The sequence below is a fragment of the Puntigrus tetrazona genome, chromosome 21 (genome assembly GCF_018831695.1).
Source record: "Puntigrus tetrazona isolate hp1 chromosome 21, ASM1883169v1, whole genome shotgun sequence".
NCBI lineage: Eukaryota > Metazoa > Chordata > Actinopteri > Cypriniformes > Cyprinidae > Puntigrus > Puntigrus tetrazona.
This window is the reverse complement of record NC_056719.1, coordinates 4,939,065-4,956,581: the sequence shown is the minus strand read 5'-3', so window position 1 is coordinate 4,956,581 and position 17,517 is coordinate 4,939,065. Positions and strand designations below refer to the sequence as shown.

The window sequence follows — 17,517 nt, the reverse complement described above, 5'->3', positions numbered from 1 at the left end:
CATCCATTTCTCATCAGAAAAACACCGTTTTGACAAGCATTAAACCCGTGTGAAATACACCACTGCATCAAGGGAGGACTCCGGGTTTGATGCGGAAAAACACGAGCTGGAGGAAAATAGTTTAGCTAAGTGGGAAGATGCAGCTACTATCAACCCTCTCAGTCAAATTAATATGCACTAAAGGCCCCACAGAGACCGCATTTGCATACACTGGTGTCATGAAAGCACTTGAGTGGTGGGCTGCCGTGGGGCGGGAGGGAACAGAGGGTTGGAAGGGTTGGAAGTGTTGGGAAGCATGACGCCGATGGGGTGATTAAAATTCGTTGGCGTGCTTATGACAGCTTGCCTATCCATCAGGTGACGGGCATCGAGGGGACGTCGTTGTAACCTCTGCGCTACGAGATGCATCGACGTTGTCTGCATGCTTACACATTCAGAAACGTCAATGAAATAATGCTATTTTTTCCTTTTTTTCAAAAGCACAATGCATTGGTTTTATTTGTGTATTTACTTTGATACTTTTCAGGGAGAATATATAAGTGTGATACAACTGTTCGGATATTATAATGAAGAAAAGAGTCTTGTTGCAAAGGAAACGGGTGACTTTAAACGGCTCGGTGAAAGGGTTACTCCACCCCAAAATGAAAATGTCATCAATCATTTATTTTGGATGAAAACTAGGAGGCTTGTGACTGTCCCACTGACTGCCGAACAACTTTCACTGTCAAGGTGCAAAAAAGTATGAAAGACGTGGTCTTGATTATGAAGCTATGAGAATACTTTTAGTTCGGAAAGAAAACTAAAATTATGACTTCCTTCAATTCATGTAGCATCACCGTAATGCCATTTTGGTCGCATATCTTTCCATCGTGTCTAACACAGAACTGTGTGCGTAACGCGCGTCCACTGGATGCTGTCCAAAATGATGCTAAAGTGATATTACTTGCAAAATTTTCCATTAACCAATGTTACGTGACTAAAATGTAATGTTTTCCTCTTGCAATAAGTCAGGTTTCCTTTCTTCTAAATCATTCCTTTGCATTATCCCCCCCAAAAAAATGTTTTGCCATATATGGGCATTCCTGCATTAGTCAGTCCATTAGTCTATTTAGTCATTTGTAATGCACTTGGCAAAAAAGGTGTAATTTCCTCATTATCTTCAGCAGGGATGTTCCCGTGACAACGCAGCACACAATGCATATACTGTTACAACCCCACCCTCTTACGAAAATATTTCATTATTTTTTACACGACCATAACACCAAATTACATTTTCTTTATGTAGCCAATTTATGCTTTGCTTTAAAAGAGAAGACACATTTGCATTTTAAAGCTGCAGCCCGTAACCGTTTTTGTGTTAACAATTTACAAAAGTTTTCCAAACTGTGTTCTTGGCTTGTCCTGAATCCCTAGAGTACACCTATAATAAGTGTTTATATTCTGACTATCTAGACTGGTTGAGGTATGTACGCTGCAGAGTAGCCCGGCACCTGCGTCATTCAACATAAAAAGAGAGAAGTGGCTCCGGCTGCAATGTACTTCCATTTATTAACCGCTAGAGCGCAAAAAGTTACAGACTGCAGCCGATACATGTATTGGAACCACTTTTTTCCGACAACCTTATTTGTCACGGACCCTGGAAGATGTTTTTTTTTTATTATTAAGATTGCCATTTATTTCCAAATGGGACCAAAGTTCTTACTTTTTACATCACTTCTACTAACTGAAATTTTTCCGAAACCATATAAAACAAACTACATTCATAATGCATTTGCTTTGTTCCTATCATCTACGATCGTATATGTCATTGACCCTGAAATAAACACACGCAAGCGTGTACTCTGAACGCGAATGAAAGAACCCCAGAAGCGACAGCATTAAAACAGGTGCTGAGACCTACAGTTGGTCATAAGGACCTTCTGAATAAACAACAGCCGCTGCGTTCGCTGTAATTGGTGGTTGGAGTGTGATCAGCAAAGTAAGGTAATTACGACCGAATGCTGAGAGGGCCGATTAACTGAGAGCTTCAGAAAGAACATGGGTGCTTGGGTTAATGCATAACCATGTACAAATCCCTGCTGTTCTAACAGCATTCAGAGAGTCCCGCATACACGCGTATATCAGGCCCAGCCATCTCTGCAAGCTGCCGTTCATTAAATTTCTCGACATACTTAGACAACGGTGAATATGGCCATTAGTGCCAAGTGAAATCATTAGCAATTTGATAAACCCAGAAGGGAATGGAAGAAATGACTCGCAGGGCTTGCAAACACACACACACACACACGGGCTCGTAGACGTATTATCCGGGATTGAAGGTGTGCGATGACGACGTTTGTGATTAATCGATTTATCGATTGTTAATTTTATCCCTAGCGGACGCGACCGTTAGCCGCGTTGGAAAATAAGAGTGGATGGCTACAGCTCAAGGCTGTGAAAGTGGAAAGATCAAACTTGTTCATCTGGTAAAAAAAAAGTCAGGAGCGAGGTGGAGAGGTAGAAATAACAATGAAAACACGCGGTCGCCATTATCGTCATCCATCTTTGAGGCTAGGAATGACGGCACGACCTCTAATTTCAAACTGCCCCCCTGTAGCTTTGGGCTGATGGGCACAAAAATTAATGAGTGGAGACCAGCAGCAATCCTAATTAGCAGAGGGGATGCTAATTATTTATTCATTATGAACAAAGGGCAAAGGTGACGACACTTGTTGGGTGTCGAAAGGATGAAGTCAGGAAAAAGCTTCTACTGCGAAAAAATAGCCTAGTGCTGTTTATTGTTTATTATGTTAGTCAACTTGTTGGTAGGTCTGTCGCAATAACTTTTCCAATCACTATTTATCAGTCAGATTTATATATGGCTGTATGGGCATGAATGGTCATGTGACATGCACTGTAGGTTGTGTAGTGTAAAATAGGGTCTTCACTGGTCCACTTGGATCTGAAAACTTTGACGAGTGCCTCGGACACGGGTCGGGTTCGGTATTAGTTGCCTCGGGTCTCGGCTAATATAAAAAAAATTAGCTTTTTCCAAATGAAACCAACCATACCCGCATCTTGTTGGCAGAGGCTTTTGCACGCTAACACCACAAACCAATGTCTGTTTGTGACTGACAACAATACAAAAGATATCATACGCCATAAGGAACATGACGCCGACTTTTCAACGCGAATGGCCAAATCCCCTCGTCGTTTTCCCTTTTCCCACAAGGCTGTTAGATCGTAAAGGTGTTTATTTTTAACATAAATGAACGAACTATTAATTATTCATTTAGCACATTACATAATTATGCTAATTTGTTTCAATTAATACATACATTTAATACAACATTAATAGCCTAAAGCATTTTGTTTGCATATTTGTTTTTTTTTTTGTCTGTTTTTTTTTAAGAATCGAACACAGACACCCCCTCCCCTAACTAACCCACCCCCTTTTGGTTCGTTCCTCGATCCTTGGGTTTTATTGATCGTCACTGAGTGATGAGTGACTGAGATGTCAAAATAGTCAGCGTATACTTGCACGTTGGTGTTAAGTGCACTTTTGAGAAACGCACACGAAAAAAGCAACATAACTTTCTCACCTCGCAAACATAGACAGGAGATCCATTCATAAAGGAAAGGGCTTTTGTTTTTTGTCTGCAGAATCCCTTCGCTGGAGATGAGGTAAACAGCATTGTAGCAAGTCCACGATTTAGCGTATCAATTTTTTTTTTTTTATATATATATATTACGTTTATTTTTCAAATCCACCGGTCACAATTAAAAGCTGAACTTAGAAATAACTTATTGGCAATCCAACGGGGAGGCAATAATAAAAAATCTAATATTAATGAATACATGTTAAATAGGTAAAGGAAATGCATCAGCAGACACCAGGATGTACTTTCGGGTCCAGTCGGCTTTATAAAGAAATACAATCAGGTCAGGTCGGAATATATATATATTTTTTTTTATGCAGGTCGTGTTCGGGTCAGGTATGGATTTAAGGAGCCGAGAAGACCTCTAGTGTAAACGGGGATCATTTCTGAAACGCAGAGGAAGCAGCATTTTTTTTATTGTGCATTCCAAGTAATATCAAACAATCTGCAGTCGGGTTGTTTTGATTGAGCAATAATAACTTAAATACAGGTCATTTACAAAAATTGAAGGTCACTGAAAGTATTTTTTTTATTTATTTACATATCAACGTTTGTTATACAGGAAAAATCGGCCTTTCCCTCACCATTGTACCCTGCTGCTTTTGCAAGGTTCCTTGAAAAGATTTCAGCTTTTACTTTCCTTTTATGCATTGAAGAAAATATCACAGGCCATCAAGTTCGTCGCAAAAGTCCATCCTTTAAGTCAGCTTTAAAGAAACTCCTCTCAGCTAGCGCGTCTTTTCAAAATGAAAGTAGCTTTATCACCTGACCTGAATACAGCACACAGATTGGCTAAAACGGTTAACAGTTTCTGGTCAAAGACAACAAGGGCACTTATCGGCTGCAGTAAAACACAAAATTGTGATGCAAAAATGTAATATATGTGTAGATTAATGCACAGAAATCAGCTCTTCTTTTTTTTAAGTGCCTTTATTATTGGTTTTTGCAAATAAACTGTTCTTATGGTAAATACCATTTACTTTAACTTTTTTTCCTTTAACGTTTCAAATCATAAAAGCATTTCCACAAAAATACGAAACAAAATTTTTCTTAAGCAGCAAATCCACATATTAGAAAGATTTCTGCAGGATCATGTGACATTGAAGACTGAAGCAATAGCTGGATAGGCATCATAGGAATAAATTATATTTTATGTATATAATTATACTTTAGAATAAAACCAATTATTTTAAATTGTAATAACATATCACAATATTAATGTATTTTTAAATAAAAAAGGCAACCTTAACCACCCAAACTTTTGATTAGTAGTGTGTAAACACACACACACACAGTATATAAAGCCATTAATGTTTGCTAATAAAAACTGGAAGTATTACATAGCAAAAAAAAATTGTGACGTGTAGATAAAGATGTATGTCTAGTTCATGTTTACCCACACAAAAAAACACTGCTCTATTGCATGTAATAGAATACAACCAAAGCCAAAAGTGGCCAGAACCTAAGCACACCTTCTGATTTAGCCATGTCTAAACATCCTGGTAAAGCTAAATCAAAACCAACCAAGCCTGAAGATTAAGAACAATTAGGGCGTCAACCAGAGATGACGGCAACAATTGAGACATGGAACAGAGGTTGCCTAGTACACGATAAAGCAATGGTCAACAACAAAAAAAATAAAGCAACTGCTGTACCTGCATCAGCATACATCTACAACTTGAATTAACTTCCCTCCAAGGTCTGTCTTACAGAATGTTGTGATCGATAGTGAATCAGAAATATCTCAAGGACAGAAGTTTTACTCCAGACTGATGTTTAAAAATGCAAGGTCTACTTATACACGGAATGACTCAGACTGTCTAAAGCTCTCCAAAATCATTTTTCTGATGAACAAGTGCAAAGATAAAAGCCAAAGAACATCTATTTCAATCTTTTCAGATTGAGAGATGTGAAATTACATACGTGTCCTCGGGCCTCCGAATTCTCCCGGAGATCGCGCAGATAATTCTTATCTCAAAGTTTTTAAATTGGAATTTTCCCCCATTTAATTGGATTATGCTAAAAATGCAGCAAGTGGCACTCTGGATAAGAGTGCCATGAGCAGTAGACTACGTTTTGAGTCAATTCGGATAAAACAAAAACGTACTATTGCAATACAATATAAAATACCCTTTTCATTTAAGAAACGCACTCAGACACAAATCTACAGCCTAATTACGTAAAAAAAACACAGAGTGGGAAGCACATCAAGCAGATGATTTCGTGATCCGCCCATTGCGATGCATGAAACACACGACTGAAATGTTGAACGACGTTCCATCACCGCATTATTGGCCCTCCTCACCCCTCAGACGCAATGTTAAAATTCTCATGAATACCAAGCAGTAAAGATCTGATTAATGACTGAGCGCTGTGTAATAGCGTCAGTCACCGCAGCTAATCAAGAAGAATGCCACATGATTAACCCTTATTGAGAACTGTTCCTCAGGCAAAACACAGGAAAAATTAAAGTCATACATCTTCAGAATTCACTAAGGCGAGAATGTACCATTCATCTCCTCAATCTGCAAAGCAGACACGCTCCTCATCCCAATCCAAACCAACGCTCTCAACTCGAGAAACACGTCTGAGGTCGCGCCAGCCAACTTTTAAGATGACACACCATTGTAGAAAAGACAGAAGGAGAGAAGCTTACCAATGCATACGTCAATTTTGCCCTTGATGGCGGATTCGTGGAGGGGAGTGTAATTCCAGTTGTCTCTGGCGTTGGGATCAGCTCCTTGACAGAGCAACAGGCTGACGACCTCGGCGTGACCGAAGGAACAGGCGTTGTGCAGCGGGATCAGTCCTCCGTCGTCTCGCGCGTGAACATTTGCCCCCGTCTGCAGGAGATGTTCCACAACGTCTTTCCTTCCAAAACCTGCAAGACGAAACATCAGTTAATCAAGTTTACAACACGCATATCGGTCACGTCTAGGAAGAAAATCGTTCTACACTTGCGCTGCCATTCTTTTATAATGACTGTCAAATCTTATCTAGGAAGCAAGAAAATAAACTTTCTCCTCAAAATAACTCAATAGACTGAATTTTATTGATGTAATGCATAAAAATCCCCTTCAATCATTTATTTGTGCACATATAAAGGGAAAATATGTTTCAAAATGAACATTATTGAATGAATCCCTCCCGTTATATGTCTTGGCAAGTGAAGTTTTTCTTTCTGTGTGGACATATTTCTTTCTGCAACAGGAAGCTAGGGCAGGACATACCAAATGACTCCTTAATTTGCTTTACAAAAGCCCCTAAATAAATGCACATGAACTTAAATCAGCAAAACTTTTATTTCATTTTGATCTTTTTAAAGTACACCCCGTCATTTGTGATTATTGTATAAGGACTTCAAAAAATCATTTTGTATTGCCTGCAATTACAAAAAGCAATTTATAGTTGGGCATAAAATGAAGATACAGATATAGAAATGTTACCATCTTTTAGTTTGGAAAACATAAAACCCCCTTGATCGTTCTGCGGAAACACTAAATAATGTTGATATAATCGGTGTTGAGGAATAGACAGTTACATGTAACTACTTAAGAAATAAATATGTAATTAATTTACAGTTACTTATAAAAATTTAATTGATTAGAAAGGGGGTGACGTGAATATTTTCACACACATTTGATAGATTTCTTTCCCAAGCTGTTAAAATATGACACTTCAGCGTTTTAGGAATGTATCACACAGAATAGGACACTTGCTTATTTAATATAGCTTATTTCATTTCTATTTGGGTTTATGTATATGCTTTATTTATTTTTACAAAGCATTGTTAGATGCAAGGGTTTGCTGTCATAGCATAGCCTAAACATTTCATATCAAAAACAGTATCATAGCTATTAAACTATTTATTGCGATTTGAATTCTATAACAGATTTCAAACTGAAAAAAGCAGCGCTAAACTCTGATTTTGTGGTGGCTGTGTTTAAAATTCAATTCTTCAAAGCTTTTTTTTTTTTAAGTGAAGAAGGATTTTGAAAGTTTGACTGCTGTCATTGTCGAATACTATTGTAAGGCTAACCCTGCCTGCTTTCAGAATAGTTTAAGTATTCAAAAAATAATCAGGTCACAGTAAATGAAATATTTACCCTAATTATTACTTTTTAAAATGCCCCTATTATGGATTTAAGTATCCAAGCAAGTACAAAAATACATACATGAGGTAATGAAAGTGTTTTTTTGTCACTGCATGCATGTCAACCTGTTGTTGGGGACTCCCAAAACTAAAATAGAAGCCTTTCAAAACCCCTAGGTGCACTTGTATTCTGTAACCCGTTACATTTCCAAAGAAACCTTCCCTACGCTGGATATAATATTGTGACTAATAGATGTATTTATCGTTCCTGAAATAAACTATTATAAGAACAGAGGTATTTTTCTTCAGCACCAAACACGACGTTTACTCATTTTATGTAGTGTATTTAGTGTTTTGACATCTGTGGAGAATCACAAGCAACGTGCCATAGTCCGGTTTCAGTTTATTGTACCATTATGAGAACCAAAGTAAACACTAAATGTGAACATTCGAGGACAAACTGTATCTTTAATGCGATGTTTATTACTTTTATCGATCACCTCGGGGAGGGTTAGTCTGTATGTTGAACTTTATTCACTTTCGGCAACGCATCAAACGAAAACAAACACGAGCGGACCAATATAGCTCGCGGAGTGGTTAACTTTCTACTAGTTGTTGCATGATTGTCCTGTTGGCCAACTTGGACAAACTCTACTTAATTCCCCCTTATCCCCGTTTCCCTTTAAACGCCTCTCGAGCCCCGTTTCGCTGTTTATTTAGCGCCCTAAACCGTCGACTTGGCTGCTTTCCAGGTCGAGATTGATCGCAAACGTATTCGTATTTACCTGCGGCGAAGTGAAGCGGGGTGGACTTGCGCCCGGCCATGTCCTTCGCGTTTACATTGACCGAATCCACCAGCTTCTTCACCCGAGACACGTCCCCATTCCTGCAGGCCTCAAACAGCTCCCTGAAAGCCCCACTCGTCCCGCAGACGCTGCCTCCAGAACTGGCACTACCGGAGTCGGGAGTGGAGCCCGCACTACTGCCCCCGCCGGTGGTAGACGAGCTAGCGCTGCTCGAGCTGGAGCTGCTGCTGCTGGAGCTGAGGAGCGGAGCGGGGGTTTCAGCAGCGATCTCCGGATCCCCGGTGCTTTCAGGCTCCCCGTCAGCCGCGGAGCCGCCGATGTCTGTGGGCGACTCCGGAGGAGCGAGGGGACTGGGCTCGGGTCTTGGTGGGGAGGATAAGTTTTGTTGTTGTTGCTGCTGGGAAGTGCGACGAGACGTCGCCATTTTCGCACTCAAATCCCCCTCTGGCAGAGAAAACAGTCGGGGAGAACTTCCGGGAAATGTCAGAGTAAAACTTCCGCTTGCAAATGACCGAAACGGACAAATCATTTTTCGCTATCCGTATCTTATTACCATGGTAACCGCAGTTTTCGCCGACAAAAATTCAGAGTAGGCTTGGTGTCATCAAAACACGTTCATTTAAAAAATATATAATTTTAAATAGAAATGTATGGTCCTAAATATAATTAGGAGAAATTGATAAACAAGGCCCTGTAAAGTGTTACATAAGCAAATTTTGTTATGAAATCAAAATAAAACAGTTTACCGCATTAATAAACATCCCTGCTATTATTGTCCATGATTTATTCCTGCTGAAGAAGATTTTTTTTTTTTTTTGCAGGGACTAGTGCATATGGATGATTCACTCATCCTGCTAAAAGCCCAACAAAAACATCACAGAAATGCAAATGGTTTCTACTGAAATATGACTATTACCGTTAGCTTTTTCCAGTAAAACCTTTACAAAATTCCTTTCTGTAGTGTGTTTTGGGAGTTTTTTTTCCCAATAGGATTTAACGTGCCACTGAGAATCCATCACATACCAGTAGACAACACTATAGTTTCCATTAAAAATACATTTGGCATTATAACCGTTAAATTGTTTTTGGGCAGGGTTCTATCGTTTTGTTTTGTTTTTGGGCAGGGGTGTTAACAAAAATGAATGTGGAATACAAAGTTACCAATAATATAAAATCAAAATAAAACAATTTACCGTATTAATAAACATCCGTATTAATAAAAACCCTGCTATTATTGTAGGTTTTAAAATAAATGTTAAATGTTTTTTCACAGATCAACATTCTACAATATTAAATCCAAAGTCTTGGATGTATAAACATGTATAAACAGCTGTTTATAAAAAAATAAATTAAAAAAAAAAGTTACTCATTTCCTTGACCCTCATTGGGCAACTCAACCATCACTGATCTGATATTGACAAAACAGCAGATTCCCCCTCTGTAACCATCTATTTTAACCGTCGCTAGATATTAGGCTAGTGAAAGTTATGACCTTCTGGGATCAGAGTTCTTTTTCTCAGCTGTTTGGAAATGCTTGGTTTGCCGAGCTGAAACACAAGCCCAGAATGAACGCTTGCGGTTTTTGAGCCTAGGCATCTATGGTTGTATTTGTTTTATGCCTGTTACATAACGACAGCGCTTGCGCGATAATCACGTAACTCTTATGCCAACAACAGTCCAATGATACGGTTTACAAAGTCATTAGATTTTTTTTTTCCTTGTTTACGATAAATACCGTCAAAATATCCATAGCCGCAATCCCAAAAGACCTGAAAATCTGAGACTCAAACTTATTTAAAAACCCGAAAACAGTCAGAAAGAACAGTAAAAAAAAAAGTACACAGATGACCTACTTCTACCAGTGACGTTTTATTGTCCCATAGGGTCCATAGGCCATATAATAATATCAACATGAATGCAGTATAACAGAATTGTATTCATACTATGCATATTCATACATGCTTTTTTAACAGTCGTGGAGTAATTGCTTAATATTTTTCCTTAATTGCCGATAATGTTGTGTGGAAAAAACTCAAAATTGTTTTAAATATATAGACAGAATGAATCATGTGACCTGGAAGTCATTTCTGTTCTGCTCTGTCAGACACAGAGGTTCACAAACGACCCCCTGCAGTCCCTGTACAAATACTGATGTGCTTTCGTGCATATCTGTCATATCAGCTGTCATTTAAGCATCCAGTGCCGTAAACATGTTTGAAAATACATTTCCACGCACAACACTTCCAATTATCGCTATTCAAATCGGTGTCAGGTATATGTTTATGTCCGAAAGAAACAAAGGGTGCGTAATTATAAAATCATTACAACACCGGACTTTGTGTATTTACACCTTTTTCGTTTATTCATAGATGATCAAACTTTAAAAAAAAAAGCATGACCTCCATTTGAACTCTTTTTGTCACCTTTATGTACAGTTGTCCTTTCTATTGATTTGGAATGAACAAGCCTGAACAGCTGCTCTCCAGTTAACCTTCTCGACAGTGGGTTTAAGTTCACTATTTCACAACCCATGTGCCTAAAACAGCTTCTCCTTTTCTACTGACTATGACTTTTGGACATATAATGTTACAATGTTGGGTTTCCCGTCTCTGGAATTATCTATGGATTTCCGCAGCAGTAGGATGAGATATACCGCAGTGTCCCGGTGACTCCACATTGAAACTGAATATCATCCCGACTCCTGCGTGTTGAACATTTTTTTTTATTCGGCTTGGCTTTTAATTACTTTTTTTTTTCAAACCTGCAATTTCAAAACTCATGCTACTTTACATATTTAATTTTTTTAATGTTCATCTTTTTTTATGTGGAACAATCAACTTTTTTTTACACTATGGTCAATTGTATAAAAAAAATTAACTAGGAAATAATTAATATAGTCTTAATAAAGTAAAATGACATTACAGTACGTTGTAATAAATATAAATGTTTAAAAACACTTTTAGCCAGAAATGTAAAGAGATAAACGGATTTTAAAAATACACTAAGTTCCTTAAATAACAGCCACTTCTCCTTTTTCAGTCTGAGATAAAATGTGAATGAAGTTCCGCTAATTGACTGCATATGCAAAAACAATGTGCTTTGTAATTCTGTGATATCGTCTTGATGCTTGTGCGTTAAGATAACAAAAGCAAAGAGGCTGATAAATGAGCTTTTGAAACACATTATAGAAGCCTAGTCTCAGCTGACTCGACTAAATGATCTACACTGCTCATTAAGAGAGAGAAAATGTTTAAACAAAACATTTCTTAATAGAGGTGATGCACGCAATTATGCACACTATCAAAATACCGTATTTGCCTTATTTAACTTTGCAAATTGTCTAAATACACTTTCACGCCATGCACAGTGATGTTAACGGGAAATAAGATATTAGATTAATTACTGTATTGCGTATCTTTCTTTCTAGCTTCTGCATGTCACTTTGATTTCATTCACGTATGACTGGCATGTTGGAAACTTGTGTTAGGTTTATGCCAGTGAAACTAAGAGTTTTAATCTTGCAATTATGACTTTACATCTTTGACTTTTTTTGTAGCATGGAATGAAAAATAAAAACAAAGATAATTGATACTTTTATCTCACAGTTGTGAGTTTATACGGTCTAAGAAAAAGGCTAAAAAGGTATAAAAGCTGTCACTGGAGCAGTACCTTTTTAAAAAGGTAGTAAGCCTTTGCACCTTTTTCTATCTACATCTAACATTCTAACTTTCATTTCTCATAATTGTGACTTTTCTTAGTTTATATCTGGCAGTTCTGACTTTTTTCTTAGAATTGTGAGGAAAAGGCCAGAAGTACGAGACAATTGCCCAAACAAAAAGTAGACACCAACGATGGGTGTCAAACAGAAATCAGCAACAAAAGCCCCCAAGCTACGATCAGCTTTTCTTTGCCTTTCCAGCTTCAATGCACACATTTTAACACGAGCACAGAATAATATCAGACTAACTAATGCACCGAACAGCAAAACGATCCACGCTGGACATAGAATGTGAAAGCATGCGAAAGGTAGTGGGTTAGTGTTTATGGGAGGAAAAGTTGTAGATATTTTTAAAACGCAGTGGGGCCTCCAGACATGGCCTACTGACCCCCCAGTCTTTGCAGTCACGTGACACGCCATCGATCAGCATGGGGTGCATGCATGCCCCCGTAGCTATCGGTGATTGGTCCATACAGGTAGTTCACGTGAACGAGGGCTGATCGTCGGCAAAAAATGCAATTTTGGTGCCGGTTTCCCTCAGTATCTCATTCATGCCTCACACACATGAGCACGAGGGCATTACTCTTGTGAGCTGAAGCTGCTTTCACTAACACAAAACACTGGTGGAGAGGTTTGACCCAAATCAAATGCCGTGACACAGGTACGCATCAACTTACGCTCTCAGTTTGCTTGTCTAGGATGAATTTAAGGCGCACTGGAAGAGCTACAAATTAATTTGATTCGTGTTCCAGCACGCAGGGATTTCTAATTTAAGGCAGGGAGGAAACTTTTATCAAACACCGTCGTGCCCAGCTGCAAACCAGGAAGAACGTGACGCAAAACAACAGATACGATGTTAGGCTTAACGATTTTAAATCGCCGAATATAAAAGCGATCTTACGTTGCATTGGGACTTTAAAACAAACGGACGATTGATACACGAGGGGTGAAGGTAGCCGTATGATAACGCGTGATGGTATGTTGGACCTGGGCGAAAGTTGCAACTACAAATGAGCTCCAACAGGTGCGAAACCGTTTGCTTCTAAAACGGATTACCATCAGTGCGTCGTTTTCTGTTTTAAACGCAAGAAAAGTATCATTGTTTCTTACCGTATATGGACGCCAGTTAGTAGTTGAGACCTGGGAAGTGTTGTAACTCAATATATGTCTCTAACTTGTTGTAACGCCAGTATTTGTGGTACGCATTAAAGTACTTTTGCAGCCAATTACTCGTCTTTACACTTAAATTGCTGCGAAACCACAACAGCTGTCTGTTACGATGTACCCCATTGCTGGGTCGTAATGCAAGTACAATAGACGTTTTAAATGGTGTGGCGGAATTTATCGTGGTCGTTTACTTGCCGAAAATTAACAAACTGAATGAAAATCTAGCAAATGAAAACCAATGGAGACACGCGGACCAAGCAGACCACAGAATGTAAAAACATTCAGGGTCACACATTTTCACTCTTCTGACTAATGTAGGTCTTTACAATTTATATGGGACCAATAGAAGAACGCTTTAAAATAGCGTGACAGCCATGACATTTACATCTCTGTTATATTATGATGCAGATGAGAAGCTTGTGTGTATTATGTCAATTGTTTCGTCCTCTTAAATATTTAAACGTTCTTCCATTGTGTGCCGGCTCCTCAGGAGGGTGCCACTAATGTATAATTGTAAGTTATCTAACTCGTTTCAGCATCGGTTACTTGGGTAAACTGTTGGAGTTACACTTAAGGAACATTTTATTTAGAAAAACACTTTTTTCAGTGAGCCATAAAAATATCTCTTTAAATGATTAAGCTCTTTGTTGTAAACATTTAAGTCCCTTTTTTATAATGTTCTTTTTTTTTTTTTTTTTTTTTAAATAAATTAATTTTTTTCTAAATAATGAACACTAGATGGGGCTGAATGTGATCTTGTAGTTCAGCCTGTTTGGGTCTTTATATCCTGCTTCATATCCCTTCTCAGGCCTCCAGCTAAGATAAACTTGTTTGACTTACTTGACCCACTTACTGCAATCTTTTACATAATGTTTAATTATTTCAGTCTACCCTGATGTCCTGAGATACCCTGATGCCTCTACTGATGTAATTCATCCTGTAATTGCAAAATCTAATATTTTTTCAGGGAACAAGATCAAATCTCAAGCTTTGTATATGCATGCTCCCTCTGAATAAATCTCCAAATCACCCTTTCATCTAGCACTTTCTGGATTTCAGTATTTGGCAATTAATATTACTCCTAATTTGGAAGATTGAAAACCTGTAAGGCCAATTATCCCCATTTAATCAGTCCAAAAAATACTTAAATACTTTTTAAAAGCGGCTTAATTCTCCAATTTCAAGGTAGACTACCAGTCAAAAGTTTGGATACACACAAAAAACAGCTGCATTTATTTGATTTTAAAAATACAGGACAAAAAGTAATATATTTTACCATTTAAAATAATGCCTTTCCTTTTTAATATACTTTAAAATATACTTTTATTTCTACAATGCAAAGCTTAATTTCCGTCAGTCATTACTCCAGTCTATAGTGTTACATGATCCTTCATAAAATCATTCTAGTATGCTGATTTATCATTAGAATGATCAATGTTGGCAAAGTTGAGATGGCAATTTTTTTTTTTTTTTAAACTGCAATACTTTTTTCCAGGATTTAAAAAGTTTATAAAGGACAGCATTTATTAAAAATATAAACACATCCTAGCTAAATAAACATTAAAAAAAAAAAAAAAAAAAGAATCCAAATGTACTAACCCCAAACGTTCGATTGCTAGTGTATATCTGGAACCACAAGAAAACCAGATTTAAATGGTTGGTTTTGATGAAACTATATGAAATTGGGTTTTCAATTATACTTGTTGTCTGCACAAATTAAGCATGATAAGTGAGTTTATTTACGGATTTGTTTCACACTGGTTCCACTAGACGTTGGAGTTTGACTGTTATGCTCCCTTAATGCATTCATAATGCACAAAAAAGTCTATTTATTTTTTTTACTGTAACAAATACACTTTTGGTGTGGAAGCATGTTATGAAAAAAATACTCATTCTAAATAAGTTGTCTCTGACTTTTTTGCATTGTCCCTGAAGATACATTTTCAATTGTACAGTGGATCTGTTTCATTTTTTTTTTTACCACTGGAAAAAATAAATTAGACCAATAATCTGAGAATCTGCATTTGTTCCTCATTCTCAAACTTTCCTGAGGATACTCCGTGACCTAATTTGGGTTTATAATTCACTTTAATTTCTGTCTTTGCTTTTAAGCGTTTGTATGCATTTGAATGTGTAGCAAGAAGTAGCTGTGCATGTTATGACATACCAGTACCGCTGTTGTTTTATTGGAAAATTGTATAAAAAATTTAATACAGATTTCTGTGTTTGCAGCGTGTGTGGCCGCCGTCCCACGAACCCACCATGCCGATCGAGCTCGCCATGCCACTTTTTCTGTCAAGCGAAGAGTTCCTGAACCCAAGGGCATCTAAATACAGCAGACCCTTGCGGCCATGTCTGCACCGGTGTCAAAGTACCAAACTTAGTTTCGGCTCTCCAAGGGAGCAGCCAGAGTCGAACGTGTCCAGCGCACCCCTGACAATACCCGGCAGGGCCAAAAAAAAAGTATCTTTTGCTGATCACAAGGGCCTCGCCCTGACGATGGTGAAGGTCTTTTCTGAATTTGATGATCCTATTGACATCCCAACCAGCATCATGCAGTTTTTTAGCTCTTCGGTGAATCTGCCAGAAGGGAAGGACAAGCTCACCCTCGACTTTGACCAGCCGTCTGCAGACTATTTGAAGTTTCGTCAACGCATAGAGAATGAAAACCTCTGCCTCGAACACTGCATGCTTAAAGAAAAATCTATAGCAGGCACGGTCAAAGTCAAAAACCTTTCTTTTGAGAAGTCCGTCAAGCTTCGCATTACCTATGACACTTGGAAAAGCCACACAGACGTAGAATGCCAGTACGTATTGGACACTTACACCGGCTCGAACCGCGACACCTTTTCGTTCGAAGCTACTTTGCCCGATCAGGTGCCTCCACATGAACGCATCGAGTTTGCCATTTGCTATGAGGTCAATGGCGTAATGCTCTGGGACAACAACCAAGGACAGAATTACAGAATCGTTCAATCAGCACTAAAGAAGGGTTTGGATGACTCTGTGGGTGACCATCAGCGATACGGGGTGAGCGACTGGGACGTTCTTTTTGACCGATACGGCAGCCCCAGATGCTCACGTGGAATTTTTCCCAATTGGCCAAGCTATGCTGGATATGAAGACATTGGTCCATATTATTAAGAATCTGTTTTTGGGGCAGTTTATCCTGCTCGCATATCAATCAAACATTGTGATAACTGCCTTCTTAAGAAAAAACACATTGTTCTTTGACCAAGGACCTGTCGGACTGTGAAGCCATATACACACTTGAGATATTTATCGTCAATAATATTGGATTTTGTTGTTCAATAGAGAATGAGTTATGTTTTTAAAAGTAATGTTCATGGTGCTATACGAATGTAATTATGAGGGCAAATTGGTTTCCAGTGCCTGTCAAATGCATTAACGCTAGTTTCTGTGCAGGCTTGTGTGACAGTTTGAGGATGATTTTGGGTCTGTATAGATTTGCTTGGACATTTATACAATTATGCAGTGTTAGTAGTTAAGTTCAAGTAAATCTGCAGGCCAGTATATTTGCTAAACTAAATCATGATCATAAGATTTTGGCTGAGATTAAGCTCTTTCTTGAGAGCAGCAAATGGTTTTGATCTGAAAAACCTTGCTAAGAGCAAAGACAGAATGACCCAAAAAGAAGTCTGCCTTTTCCCTGAGTTGTAGTCAGCTTGGATGTGTGTACGAATTCTTTCTTTTTTTTTTTGTTCTTTCCTGAACAGCTCATTTTTAATGTAAAACTCTAAAAGTATTTACATTTCTGTATTTTAATGGACTATGACTGATTTTCACTGTTATTGACTGCACAACAGGATTATGATATTAGTGACGTTAATATGCAATGTGTACGATTTGTTCAACGCAATGTAGGCACTTTAATTTGTTGTTTAATTTCTTGTCACCCATTTTAAATTGCATTAAGTATGAATACGGGTTTGCCAGAATCACTTTAAAGACATTGTTTAAAAAAAAGTTGTGTTAGGTATGTTCATTAGCTGCATTTTAATGCAATGTTTTAAATGTTCATTGTCATGATAACTTCAAATAAAGTATTGGAGCAGAAAATACTTGTCTGATTTG

The 17,517-nt window shown here is 38.1% G+C and overlaps 2 protein-coding genes across 4 annotated transcripts in view; one reads left to right on the top strand and one right to left on the bottom strand.

Annotated features, from left to right (window-relative positions):
• Positions 1-8,998, bottom strand: part of tnksa (tankyrase, TRF1-interacting ankyrin-related ADP-ribose polymerase a) — an 80,463-nt gene extending 71,465 nt beyond the window's left edge. For all 3 annotated transcript variants that reach the window (XR_006247485.1, XR_006247486.1, XM_043221444.1), the window contains exons 1-2: positions 8,517-8,998; positions 6,295-6,519 (exon numbers count right to left, since the gene is read on the bottom strand). Coding sequence is in view for 1 of the 3 variants with exons in the window: in XM_043221444.1 (XP_043077379.1) it covers positions 6,295-6,519; positions 8,517-8,961 (670 nt within the window). In the remaining 2 variants the exon portion in view is untranslated. The remainder of the gene's footprint in view (positions 1-6,294; positions 6,520-8,516) is intronic.
• A 3,764-nt stretch (positions 8,999-12,762) lies between these two features.
• Positions 12,763-17,502, top strand: ppp1r3b (protein phosphatase 1, regulatory subunit 3B). The gene is made up of 2 exons (XM_043222092.1): positions 12,763-12,916; positions 15,655-17,502. Exon 2 carries the CDS (start codon positions 15,685-15,687, stop codon positions 16,564-16,566), a length of 882 nt encoding a protein of 293 aa, XP_043078027.1. The 5' UTR covers positions 12,763-12,916; positions 15,655-15,684; the 3' UTR covers positions 16,567-17,502.
• The last annotated feature ends 15 nt before the right edge of the window (positions 17,503-17,517 follow it).